Here is a 14,490-nt window from a genome sequence, read left to right on the forward strand (position 1 = left end):
AAATTTTAATTTTTTATGTTTAGTTTCAGTAGGCTTTGTAATAAATTTATTAACTGTCATTAATCAATTACTAATACTCTCAAAAATCGTTAAAATGGCTCTTTCTCAATTCAATGACGTATTAGATTATGTAATTAGCTTCTAATACATGGTGAATGTGACAAAATTGTTACAAGAACATGTACTTTATTTGCTCCTATTTGACAGTTAAATAAGTGTCATTTATTACAAAGCCTACTAAAACTATGCATAAAAAATAAAAACTTCATAAAATAATATCTCGGATGAATGAATAAAAGTTGGAATAGGATTAGTAAATTCAATTTAATTTGATTTTTTTTACTCGCCTTGACAAGATAAAGAAAAATGTTTTTGATATCTTAGTGCTTGTATTCAACGGGTCAAAATAAAATTTAGACCACACCTGCATCTCTAAAAATCTACAAAAAACATTTAACATCTGGATAACGGTAAGGTTTAGGTATAAGAATGAATTTGCCTAATTTTTTAACCCTGAATGCAATAAATAAAAAATCCGAGTGGTTCTATTTAAAAAAATAAAGAGATTTGATATTTATGAAGTTAAACTTTGAACACTTTTTATACTCACCCTGTATGAAATGAAAAATTTTTCAACTTAGATTCTAATACGTCTGACCTTGCTAAAATCAACCGAATAGAAGCCAATTTCATATCTGTAAGGATATTCTCGTAAAAAAATAATTCATAAAGTATTGCAACGGTAAAATTTTTTACAAAAAAATCAATAACTCAAAAAGTTTGAATTTTTCGAAAAAAGTTTCAAGACAAAAGTATATTAAAATTTCACTTAGATTTCAAAAATGTATTAATATACAGGGTGTTCTATTTAAAATAACAAAGTTACAGTCGACTTCCGATTCTACCATATACATATAGTTTTAACTCGTCGCCTGTATATGTACGTGCTTGATTATTATGAGAAAAATGCCTGGTAATTTTTAACGTCTTGTTTAATTATATCTAATCTCTTGACAGTAATCAAATTCTTCCCACCACGGTGTGTAATATACTATTAACACAAAAGTCTGAGTGACATTCGAGTTAAATGTCACATTATCAAAAATTTACAGTACTTGAAAAACTCGGTTCTCAATTATGATTCAATCAGGTCCGAAAGTTTACAAAATGAATGTTATCGTCTCCCCTTTGAATTCAGAACCCTCTCCTAACGTAAAAGAAACGATAATAACGAAACGCGATTGCAGTTGGAGGATAAAGCAGTTAGCGAAACCTTCAAAAATTACCCCCAAATTTTCTGCAACCACTTACAAACTTCGACCGAAAAATTATATTCTTGAGTATGAAACCATAGATCATCCAAATAGGAAGCCATTATGGTAAGTTTTAATGTAATTTATTACACATAGAAATACATAAAAATTCTATACAAATATATTTTTTCTCGATTCATTTACGTAACTGAATTTTGAAAAAATATATTAGGGAGTTGTATATGATACTATTTTACATAATCAGTTTCCTCGAACAAAAATCAATAGGCTGTTACAGGATTTTCTCTTGGCTGGTTAATGTCAGCTAACGTGACGTGACGAGTCACAAGGTATCCTCCAAAGTGTAATAGATTGCCAGACAAAGGAAAGACGCTAAATTGGTTAATAAATAAAAGCTAATAGATATCTCCTTTCTAGCTAGCTTAATAGGGAATTAAAACAACAAATGTGAGGGTTCCAAACAAGATTAAAACAAATTAATTATTGACAAAACTTCCACCATATCTAGATCATTGTAAACAGGGGTTTTAAACGTATATATATTCAGCTCTGGTTATTTTTTGTTCTCTCAACAAAAGAGGAATTCGTTAATTGAGTTTAGACTAGAGAATTTTTAGAATTGAATTTGTCTTTCAACAATTACAGGACAATAGAAAAAAATGATAAAGAAGAAAATCCATCTAAGAAAAAATATAATTTGGAAGTATTAGGTGGAAATGGATATGATTTACGTCAATGATATCAGTGTTGAATTAATAGAGAGATGATGTATCAAATGTAGAACAAATTTATTAAGTTTTATTAACAATAGTTCAATGTTTTTGCAATAAAAATTATTTTTTCTGTTATATATCATATGAATATCATTTCCACAAAAAGGGGTAATGATTTGAATAGAAATTATCCATTTTATGCTATAAAAAGAAGAATAAAGATAAACGAAGAAGCATATGACTATAAAGAAGAAGATTTTCTGGGTCTCGCACAAGCGTTCACCAAGGTATCACATATGAGATTCTGTAAAATGATTGCACAATACGAAGATGATCCCAGAAGTACCTAGCCCAACAAAAAAAATTAACATTTTGGAAAAAAAATTATTTTTTAGCTCCACACACTTTTCCCAACGATGTTCCATAAGTTCGATACCGTTTTTGAATAAGAATCGTCAATCTCTTCAAAACAGTCATTAACTGCCTCTTGATTGCTGGAAAATCTTTGATCCTGGAGCCATTTTCTCAAATATAAGAACAGAAAATAATCCTGGGGGACTGAATCTGGCGAATAAGGTGCTTGAGGTGGCAATTCAAACTTTAGTTCATTAATTTTGGTCATTGCAATAACGGATGTGTGAGCTGGTGCATTGTCTTCAAGAAACAACACTTTCTTCTCAGCCAAATGCGGCCATATTTGCTTGATTTTTTCGCTTAAACGTTGCAATAAGTTCGCATAATACTCACCGTGGATAGTTTTTACATTGTTAATGGAAATTATTCTACGTGCATTCCAAAAAACCGACCTTGTCTGCAGATGAATCGGTCTTTGCCTTTGGAGCTAGTTTTCCCTTTCCAGTCCATTGATTTTATTGTTGGTTTTTTTTGATATGAAGTGATGGACCTACGTTTCATCCATGGCTATGAAACGGCGCAAAAATTCGGCTTTATTTTTATGAAACATTGCCAAACACTCGATGAAAACATCTCCATTTTGCGCACAGCTTTCTCATGTCCAAATTTTCAGTTAATATGCGATATAACGCACTCTTTGGAATATCTACTTCAAGTCGACGATTATCTAGTACCGCTTTGTAGATTTTCTTCAACATTTCTGTAGTCGTCACCTCATTTAGACAATTTTTTCCATGTTCACAAATTCACTGAAATCGTTCACTATCAATGGCTGCCAAACAAATACTAAACAACGTGGCGGCTTCAAAACTTGAAATACATGCTGTATAGATTGTGTACTTTCTAATCCAACAACTATCGCTATCTCTAGGCCATCAGGCCAGGTACTTCTGAGACCATCCTCGTAGTACCAAACAAATATGTAATAATATTTACACCATAGAAAAAGATGCTTAAAAAAACAAACTTTTATGAATAAGCAAATGTAATATCCAAAATATATGCCTGCTTCTTCGGTATTCTCGGTCAAATGACATTGATGTTAGTGGTATAAGTCAATTACGAATGGTACTCAACCTCTGTTTGACAGGGTTTATTAAAAAAATTCGGAAAATTTCGTTTCTTTTTTAGTAGTTACGACGGAATTTATAAGAAAATCATCAAAATGATTGTAGATCGATACGGTTTCCTAATCTCCTTATAGTCTAAGATCCCACCGCTTGATTTTGCAGGTATCTGTTTTTTTGATGAAATTAATTTGAAAGGAATCTTGAGGATGTATGGAATGGATTAAGGATAGTTTGCCTTGTAAAAATTAGCCGCAATTACCTGTAATTTATTTTAATGTCAATATGATTTGCAGCTATATGTTTTTTCAGTCTATCTTACAGCATTTGAAAGAAAATGATGTTACAAATCAAAATAAAAATGGTAGCCAGCTCTCAGTCGACCCCAGCCATGTGTAAACAGGTATATTATTGTTAATTAACTGCATTCACCGTTTTTTTTTCAAATTTCATGCGAAATTAAAGTTTTATTTACATTGGACATGAAAATCTATGGTTGCCAGTTGCACAATGGCCGTAAGCAGAGGTTGCAGTTCAGGCGTTTCGTAGTTTCATTTCATTATGCCCAAAAATTTATGTTGAATAAATAATAAGTGAAAAAATAATAAAACTTAATTTTCACAACTTTATACTTTTGTTAGCAGCACGTAACAATGCGTGCATCTCCTCTCTTGCGCTTCCACTTACCTGAAGCGAGAGTCGTTCACAAAAATCATGGCAACCTCTGTTTGTGTCCATTGTGCAACTGGCAACCATGGATTTTCATGTTCATTGTAAATAAAACTTTAATTTTGCATAAAAATAAAAAAAACGGTGAATGTAGTTAATTAACAATAATACTAGCTTTTACCCGCGGCTTCGCTCGCATCGAATCCATTAAATAAGTATCAGAAATCATTATAATAGAAAAGAACGAACTCTGTAGCTATATTAGAACCTGAGATATAGATCTTTGAATGTAGAAAAATTGCCAAAAACCTACAAAAATCCATAACTCCACATTGAATGTCCGCGCCTAGCTCCTCTCCAACTCAACCGATTTAAGTGTTTAAAAACTCAAAAGAAAGAAGATATTTCAGCGAGTGTTCTTAAACCAAAACGAAGTCTCTATCTTGAATAGAACCTGAGATATTGAGGATAGAACGTGTGTATGTGAAAAACTCCCATAAGTACAGGGGGAAATCGCATTTGAGTATAACTTGAGAATGATGAAAATTAGATGAAATCCGATGGTTGATGGCTGATCTGTGCATCAATACCTTTCATTGAAAAAAAAATTAAGCAAATCGGTTGGGTACAACGCCTGAACGGACTCGGAATGGAAATCATCAATTTTTTTAATATATAAGATACCCGTTTAAACCTGGCAACCCTAATGCTGCGGCCGACTGAGAGCTGGCAACCATGTTTATTTTGACTTGTTACATCATTTTCCTGCAAGATCAAGTGGTGGGATCTCAGATTATTAGACTTTTGAATGTTTAGTATCCGATGATTTTCGGAGCGTTGCTTCCTTTATTGAAAAATTATTCCCATAACTGAATCTAAATATACATTTTTCGATTTCTTTCTCATACCTGTCACGCCTTCATTTTGTATATATCGGAATGACTAAGCTGCAGTCAGTTTAGCAGTTATTACGTGTAGTAAACAGACAGTAACGCCTGAAACCGTTTCGTACGCTTTCAGTTATACGACATAAGCAGCAGAGACGTTATGAAATATGAATATATATACGAAAAAGTTCAAAAAAGAATCCATTCTATATTACAATAAGAATATTAATACAAATAAACAAAAATCTTTGATTAGAAATAATAAGATAATCAATTAATCAAATATTCTAATTATATATCATCTACTGATAAGATGTTGTATATATATATTTGATAAAGAACAATGCATAAGTATGATTTTATCAGTAGTGCTATTGATATTTCGAAATTAACATTCTACATGTGTCGTTGGGACGAATCGTATATCTCAAAGTGCTTTTGAAGTTCTAGTTAATCAATTTCCCGGAAAATTCAACCTCAACTTTATCGAAACAACTAAAAAATTCATTTAAAATATTTGGTAAGTTCATTCTGTACGTAAATTCTTCAAAATCAAAATCACATTTATATATTTCACCTATAAGTGTACGAAGCATCTTGGTTGAAAGAAAAAAAAACTCTAAATGATTGCTTACCCGCAAGCAGAAAAACATTTTGTGAAAGGAAATACTTGAATCGTTAACATCAAAAGATTTTTATTATTATTCTTCTCACGTTTAAGGTTATAAACTTATAGTTATCTACGTTCCATATAAAAGAAATTCTTCATCAAGATTACATATTTTTATAACAAACAGAGCTCACCTCCATTTCCTAAATTAATATTGTCAATTCAATCAACGGAATTAGATGAGAAAAAAAGAAATTTTGTCTAATTCTGTTTACCAAACACGAACTGAATTATCTTTAGAATCAACATTTTCCTGGAAAATACTTCTCAACAACCGCGTTTTTCAAGTTATGAAAATTTGACTTTAAGAATTCCAACAGTAAGAATAGGTGGAAATATTATAGATTGTCACTCGTAGATAATGGTAAGAACCATCTTAAAAATCACTCAAAAACCAGTACAACAAAGAAACATTTTTGTGTCTTCAAGCGTCCATTGAAGCGACAACCATCCTAAAATATTCCTATTCATATTTTTTGGTTAATACCTTCAACTTTTTTGTTAAACATCCAAAAACACTAACTTTTTAGGTACTTTTTCTTTTAATTGTGACTTGTGAGGTACCACTGACGGCTGCAATGCTGGTTTTCGTCATTCTCTTCATTATAAGTTGTAGAATCGAATAAGGAAAACACTTTGGAGGTATCAAAGGTTTCCGCATGTAACTGTAGTTTAAAATTAACGAAATGCATTCCATTCGCCTTATTTAAGAGGGTTTTATTTCCTTGCAAAGCCAATAATGGTACTTTTTTAGATCAAATACTTCTATACGGTTGATAGTAATTCAGATTTTATCTGCGTACAACAGTATAGACCAAATACAACATTTAATTATTCTTTGTCTCAGTTTCAAGTTCAGATTTCGCTACAAAGGGTTTATCTGCCAAAACTATCGATTCTTTCTGTTATTCCATTCCCCTGAAGTGTAATTTTTTTGACTAGCTCTTTTTACTCATTCCTAGTATTCATTCAAATAATTCTCTAGCTTATTGCATTGGATCCATATTTTTGCTCGTTTATTGCACAGAGTGTTCTGAACAGCCGTGTACCTTTTTTGTTCATATTTCATATCGAGTGCTCCGGGGCTTGATGCAAAAACAAAAAATTCGGGAGTGAGTAGATGACGTGAAAATAATGCTGACAAAAAAAATCTCCCATACGACCCCTCGTTTCTGAGCTATAGGCCTTTAAAGCTGCGAAACCGTTAGCCATAAAGAGATATTCTGAAGAAAATTATCATAAATTGTAATTATTTATTGAAAACAACTACAGGAGGCAATCAAACATATCTTTGAGAACTAATGATTAGATTAATAATTATTTTTCATCTTGTGAACTATTGTTATGATATCCAATTAAAAACTGCAAGCGATTTAATTTGTTATTCTCAGTTTTGCTGACAATTTCTTCAAAACTTGTCATCAATAATTATTACATTGTATTTAAAGTTGCAATGTTGTAGAATTTACCTTCAGTGAATATGTCCACATGCATTTAATGTATGGTTTGGCTACTGGTAACTCATCAGAAACAAAAATGTTGTATACTGAACGCTTTTAGGGCAGAATTATACCCGGCTATATAACTTTTGTTAGGGTTGATCGCAGGTTTGTCTACATAAATTTAAAATCATTTTAATAACATTTTTCATAATAGTTGGATTGGTCGGGAAGGTCTATTTGCATGGCCACCATGTTCCCCTGAATTAAATACAATAGATTCATTTTTTTGACTGGTAATCTTAAAAAATGATCGATAGAATAAACTTGTGTAAACCATTGTGACGCTATAAGGCAAAATCTTGAAATGCTCTTCCAAGTTCAAAGAAATATCCTCCATAGACTTCGGAAGAGTATAGATGCGCAAGGTGCCCTCTTCGAACATTTCTCACAGTTCTTTTTTGTGTAAGTATTTTCAATAAAAAATTTTAATTCATGATAATTTTCTTCAGAATATCTCTTTATAGCGAACGGTTTGGTAACGATATAAAAATCTACATATCACCTAAACCCAAAATTTTATTTTTAAATATTCATTTTTGCTATCTTTAGATTGTACAGGTTGTCCCTGTAAAAGTTACGGATTGTTAACCATTGGGCATGAGCCTCCCATGGACTTCAGATAGTAGTGTAAAATGATTTATTCCGTCAACCACATTAAATGTATATACGTAATAATCCATTAAAAATTCATTCATGTTCCATTGTATAATTTAGAAAATATACTTAAATTAAAGTTCTGATTTCAAAGCTTCAAATGCCTATAAATTAGAAAAAAATGCTGTGACCCATGTCACAGTATTTTTTCACGTCACCTTCTTACTCCCGAATTTTTTGAATCAAGCTCTGGATCACCCTGTATAGTGTTTTAACACTATTCACTTCTACTATTTAGTTTCGAGGTAAATTTCCTCTCAAATTGGGGCATTTCTTGCCAATAAATGTGCCACAGAAGTTTTGGTTTCCTAATTATTTCTGTTCCAAACATTCATAATGGAGTGTTTTCCATTACGTATTCCATATATGGAAAGGTAAAAGATTTAGAATCATAGTACAACCATTGGGTATATAGAGAATTCCAATACAATCGATCGATAAATAAGCTTGAGAATTATTGTTTACTTTATTTATTTTAATAAAATTCTAAACCTGACATTCATAATCATACGGGGATGGTCCAAGAATCACCAAGCCTGACCTAAAGATGGAGGTAGTTCCTTGAAAAAAAAAACACTGTATTCGAAAGTACACAATCTATACTGTATATGTTTAAAGTACGCCACGTTATTTAGTTTTTGTTTGGCAATAGTGAATGTTTTCAGTAAATTTGTAAAAATTGGTAATTGTTATGTGTTAAAAAACTTTCATTTGATAAAAAACTTTCATTTGAAAGGCATTAGCTCAACCAATATAAAAGTTGAACTTGATTCTACTAGGGGTGAGACTGCTCCTTCGTTATCAAGGGTAACACATTGACTAAATGAGGTGACGATTTCAGAAATGTTGAAGAAAATCCACAAATTGGTACTGGATGATCGTCGACTGAAAGTGTGCGAACTAGCAGATATATTAGGCATTTTAAAAAGTACGGTACATCGCATATTAACTGAAAATTTGGACAAGCTGTGCGCAAGATGCTGACAAGATATTTCCATAGAGTATTTGGCGATGTTACACAGAAATAAACGTGGGTTCATCACTTCATACCCGAAATAGAAGAATAAACAAAACATGGACGGAAGGGCAAAACCCTTTCCAAAGATCATTTTATCTACAGGAAAGGTCGGTTTATTGGGATGCACGTGATATAATTTTCATTGACTATTTTGAAAAAGGAAAAACTATCAACGGCGAACTTATTGCACGTTTGAGCGAAGAAATCAAGTGAAAACAGTCGCATTTGGCTAATAAAAAGTGTTGTTTTATCAACACAATGCATCAGCTCACATATCCGTTATTGTAATGGGCAAAATTAATGAAGTAAAGTTTGTATTAATACCTCATGTACCTTATTTACCAGATTCAGGACCTTCGGATCATGTTCTGTTTCCAGACTTGAAAAAATGTTAATGGGTATATGGTAGGAACTATTTTTTTCCAAAATGTTTTTGTTTTATTTGTTGTACCAGGTACTTCTGGGACCATCCTCGTATTAAAAAATAAATGAAAAAGATATGCCTGAAAATTTTATGAATCTCTTGGTTACTTCTTATATTATATCTCTGGTATTTTGTAGTCATTCATCATATTTAATAATGTAAATATTAAAGCTTTAAATTTATTACAACTTGTCACTTTTTGGCGAAAGGCAGAAGCTGCTTATGCATAATACCAATTTCTACTTTGCATATGTATAAAATTCCTTTTGAAATATACACAATAGATCCGAGGCGATAAATATGTAGATATCGCATTTACAATGCCGGAAGATATGGAACAAAGTTATGAATAATGGCCAAAATAAATGAGAAACGTGTATCGAGATCGTGCACGTCGAACTCGATTAGATTTATTCGTAAATTTTTAATTGAGTTCCACGAGAAAATTGTCGAGTTTTATATTCGCTTCCTTTCTTAATATGAAGACCATATATGCGATATCAAATTGGACGTAACTTCGACTCCATACCTAAATAAATACCGTGACTACTGCCACTCTATCAAGTGTATAAATATTTCTACTATTTGGATACTTTATTAGTAAATCTGTATAACCGGTTATAGTTTAGTTTCTTATCAATATGTTGGATTCAAATATGATATACTAGTTCTATAAGTCAGCCAACGCTCTTAACAAATCGGAATAAGTTCGACAACGCTGATAATGCTAAGTCTGGCAACGCTGTCGAATATGATTAAAACGAAGCATGTTCGTGCCTCAGACAATTGTCTCTGTGTCATGACAATACGTGCTCGTCGAGTAGGAGCGTTTTCAGAATGAATAACCGATACAAGTTCACGTTTCAAGATAGATTTTTTTTGTTACGTCGTATCTGCGTACGAAACTATGTTTTATCCAATTTCAACAACATTTTCCGAACTCGCTGCTACTAAATCGTTCAACAGAGTGGAAAAAGAACCAGAAATTATTAAAAACGGGCTCTGTTGCCGACGCACTGCGTTCTGGAAAATGGATGGGCATACGAGGATTCGTTGAGTGGCCCACTTGGTCCGGTGAACTGACACCCTGTGATTTATTTCTCCGAGACCTTCTCGAGGTCCGCGTTTTTGCAAGAGTACCACGCACCCACAGCTTGACATGATTCGCCGGATCTGCCTCTCCGTTGAGAAACGTTGCCTTAAATGGATTGATAAAGATGAGCATCAATTTGAACAGTTTCTCGAATCCCTTTTGATAAGTTCATTTTGACGCTGTGTTTTTTCTCTTAATACAAATTTTTTTATCTAACTTCTATCTAATGTCGACCTTTTTTTACTTGTAAAAAGATATGAAATATATATTAGGGTGATACATACACAGAAATGTAAGCTGCTTCTTGAAGTCATTTTTAAAGTCTTGTCTCTTCATATTATTACTAATTCTCATATCTTCCTCCATTACTCTAGTCCATTCCCTCCTTTCATCATATTGTGTCTAACATCTTCATCTCACTTTTCACCTTATCTTGTTCTTGGTTGTCCTCTTGGTATACCTTCTATAGATCTCTCTAAAGCTGCCGTTTCTCTATGTGTCCAGTTTCTGAGATATTATAAATTCAACTATGTGTTGTTCTCCCATTATTTCTTCTACTCCCTTATTTACCATCCTTCTATATTCATCTTTAGTATTAATATTCTCCTTAAATAAAATCAACAGGTCTATCTACTGCCTGGTTATTTTTCGATCTCTTTTGCTCTATCCATAACTTCAATGTGCAATTACTTGAATCTTTCATTTTTTTTTTTGAAAACTACCCTCCTACTCGCACTTCTTTTTGTGGTAATAAATTTGGAATTCCTTTAGGTTATTTTTTACTTATATCATGAAAATCATTCAATATAGTATATTATAACTGACCCGAATCATAAATTGAACCACGTAAAGTTCTATCTCTATTTCGTTGTATAAATCTTTGAGATAGTGTGCTAAATTTCTTGGACAGATGGTGTACTCGCTACTGGAGATCGTTTTTATTCTAACCAAATTATCTCTGGCAATTTCACCGGGTCACGATATTGCTGCTGCTCGTCGTGAATTGTATAAAAGTAATTGAACATATACAGGGTGTTTCCTCGGCGCACTCCTCTCTGAGATATGACCCTTAAAAAGCGGTGACTGAAATTGAGTTACATTATTCGGGGATGAAATTAGCAGTCTTCACTTCATTTAATATCAAAACTTTTTTTCAAATTTTCATAAAACTTCAAATTTCAGCTCTGTATAATTTCTAGCATTACTAAAATTTTAGAAAAACAAATATAAAAACTCTTTCCGCTTTTATCATACTTACTACCCATCAATTTTGGTTTTCAAGTAGCAAATACACAAATGGTGATATATTCTCCCTCCAAAGGCTCTTGATTTTGTTAATCATGATATTTTAATTAACAAATTGCAGTAGTACTGCTTCAGGGGAACGCCTCTCGCATGGTTTAAGTCATACCTTGCCAACAGAAGTCAGCTCGTAAGGGTTGATACAACGATATCTTCTTGCAAGTCAATAGAATCTGGAGTGCCCCAAGGTTCAGTACTAGACCCTATTTTGTTTCTTCTGTTTATAAACGACGTCGCCTATCTAGATATCAGTGATGAAATATGTCTATTTGTAGACGATACTAGTTTCTCTTAGAGAAATCTCACGGCACTTCATAGGATCATATCTAGTGGTCCTATGAAGGGCTTGTTGTGGACAATTCCTTGAAATGGGAATTATAAATTGCCGCCTTATCTAAAAAATTAAGTTTCTCCTGTTTTGCACTGAGATCTGATCTGATCTTATCCACCTCCTTAACAGTTTATTAAACCCTTATTGAATCGCATCTCCGATATGCCTTTCCCTTCTGGGGTACGTGTGGTGCGACTCAATTTGAGTGAATCTTCAGCCTACATAGGACTTCTTTAAGAGATTCTCTTCCTTCCTTATTCATCTTTAAATCCGTTTGCCTAATTTTTAAGCACGATTCTCCAATTTCAGAAACGTCGTTGCACGGATTTCCACTTAGGAACGCTGAGCACGACCTTTACCTACCTACTCCACGTTCAGAGCTCATTATTTTACAATGCCAAAAAAATGCACAATCACTTGCCAATTGAAATAAAATCGATATAATCTTTTTCCGCATTTCGCTATAATTTGAGGGCGTATTTACTGGAAACGTCTTCTAATAATAATACGCTGCATACTGGTTTAATTTTGCTATGGACTTATATATCAATTATTACCTATAACTATTACATATTATTTTGTAACTCATTGTGGTTTCTTTCTGAAATTTTATTGTATTTGTATCTTTATTTAGTTTTTTTCATGTTCATCACCTTTTAAGGGTGATATTTCTGAAAGGGGTGGGGGACCTATCTTAATATGTATGTTTTCAACACATAAATGACTAATTACGTGTATTTTGATGTTCAATAAAGACGTAGAAAATTATTTGTTTTTAAGTATAATGAAAAAAGCATTTAATTTTTCTGGTAAAGCAAATTTTTTTTACAAAACAATTACAAAATTGATTTCATTATTACAACAGCGAAGTCTCGTGGAATGTATTTCCTTTCATCAAGCACTTTTCCTAATTAAAACCGTAAAAAACTGGCTCCCGGCCGCATAATCACTCTTAATTTAAACCATAATTGTTATAAATCACAGGGCTTAATAACAGCTCTTAAAATCGCTGCACAATTTCAAAAGCAATTTTTTATTTTTAAAGATTCGTTATTAAGGTTTGTAAGAGTCGCGAAAATTAATTCAACGATCATTAATTCTTATGTCCATTTAATAATTTTTCTTTGAATAAAAAGAAAGTTAACATAACCTAAAAAATTATTTCGAACGAAGATATTTCGTTGTGTACACTGTATTTATTGTCGAGTATCTTTATAGAATCAACGTACCTGTAAATATCCTCCTTCGCAATGCGTGGCGTTGAGCAAATTTCCTATTTTGAACTTGTTAAACTTTATCCTTAGTATCCAGTCCTTGGGCGTACCACGGAACGATCTAAATCGGTACCAGCACGTCATCGGTTTACCGAAATTACTCTCCGTCACCTCCGGACTGGAAACGTCTTCGTAAATTTCAACTGTCTTATTACATTGGTCTTTTTTAACATCGCCTGAAACGAAATTCGTACTCTAAATTTGTATGAAAGAAAAAATCATTTACCTAACCTAAAACTTCATTAAAAACTTTATTCTTATCCCACTAAATTCGTTCAAATATATTTATTTACAAGAAGTAATTCGTTCAACGGAAAAATAGATGTAATCCTGGATTGTGAAGGTCCTGACACATCCTGGGCAATTTTAATCCTTATAGGATGGGTAGCGGATCTAATTGTCACTAAAATCGCGGTAAACCCAGCTTCGTAGTGAAGACCAGCTTGGACAAATTGAGAGGATTTTCCTAATATATCTTTATTCCTGCTCTATTCAAATTAAAAGTATATAATATCCTGATATTGATATTTATAAATAAATAAATACTTTTTTATGCTTTTGGAGCATTATGTAAATACCGATTTAATAAATATATCATAATCCTTACGTCTCTTCTTTATATAATGGATTTATTGCGAAAAGAAAGGAAACAAATCCTCTGTATTGATTTTTCAGCTTTTTGTTCGGTTTGTGCTTTTCTCGACGTAACGGAAAGCAAATAAAACGAACGCACCATTTCGTTTTCGACATATAAATGTACATTTTTATCCTTTGCTGCAAAATTCTGAGTCGATTACATTTTATGTGGGTGATTATTTCAAAATTTTTTTTGTTAAACGAAGCTAACGTTATATATTTTGAGATCCAGTACTTTCAAAACCAAAACTTCGAAAATCTTGATAGAATGCTTTCGCAAAATTGATCCCTTAAGGTTAAAGATATTAAAGATGTTTATGTAAAGTTGAAATCACTGCAGATCCAACACCAAGAGTTCCCTCAATCGCTTTTCCGATATCGGTCATGCTTTATTAGCGAAACATTCTCTAGGAAAGGACTTTTATCACCAAATGTGCGCTGTTACTTTGATGATCGATTGAATTAACCCTAAATCATTATCTAAGTGAATCAACAACTGATTAAACCGCTGACTATTTACTGTGGAAATGCACAAAAAGAAAAAACAAACCAATTCGAACGG

At 32.5% G+C, this 14,490-nt stretch overlaps 3 protein-coding genes across 3 annotated transcripts in view; 2 read left to right on the forward strand and 1 right to left on the reverse strand.

Annotated features, from left to right (window-relative positions):
• LOC130902194 (uncharacterized) overlaps window positions 1-14,490 on the reverse strand; it is a 214,201-nt gene that overhangs the window by 122,753 nt on the left and 76,958 nt on the right. The window contains exon 2 of the mRNA XM_057814096.1: window positions 13,248-13,468. Within this exon, the coding sequence (XP_057670079.1) occupies window positions 13,248-13,468 (221 nt within the window). The remainder of the gene's footprint in view (window positions 1-13,247; window positions 13,469-14,490) is intronic.
• On the forward strand, window positions 1,090-2,124 carry LOC130902200 (uncharacterized). The gene is made up of 2 exons (XM_057814107.1): window positions 1,090-1,379; window positions 1,920-2,124. Exons 1-2 carry the CDS (start codon window positions 1,138-1,140, stop codon window positions 2,011-2,013), a joined length of 336 nt encoding a protein of 111 aa, XP_057670090.1. The 5' UTR covers window positions 1,090-1,137; the 3' UTR covers window positions 2,014-2,124.
• The window catches only part of LOC130902197 (aquaporin-11), a 148,736-nt gene continuing 139,623 nt past the window's right edge, over window positions 5,378-14,490 (forward strand). Inside the window, exon 1 of the mRNA XM_057814104.1 lies at window positions 5,378-5,544. The gene's annotated coding sequence lies outside the window, so the exon portion shown is untranslated. The remainder of the gene's footprint in view (window positions 5,545-14,490) is intronic.

Source organism: Diorhabda carinulata, chromosome X (genome assembly GCF_026250575.1).
Source record: "Diorhabda carinulata isolate Delta chromosome X, icDioCari1.1, whole genome shotgun sequence".
In the NCBI taxonomy this organism is placed as follows: Eukaryota; Metazoa; Arthropoda; class Insecta; order Coleoptera; family Chrysomelidae; genus Diorhabda; species Diorhabda carinulata.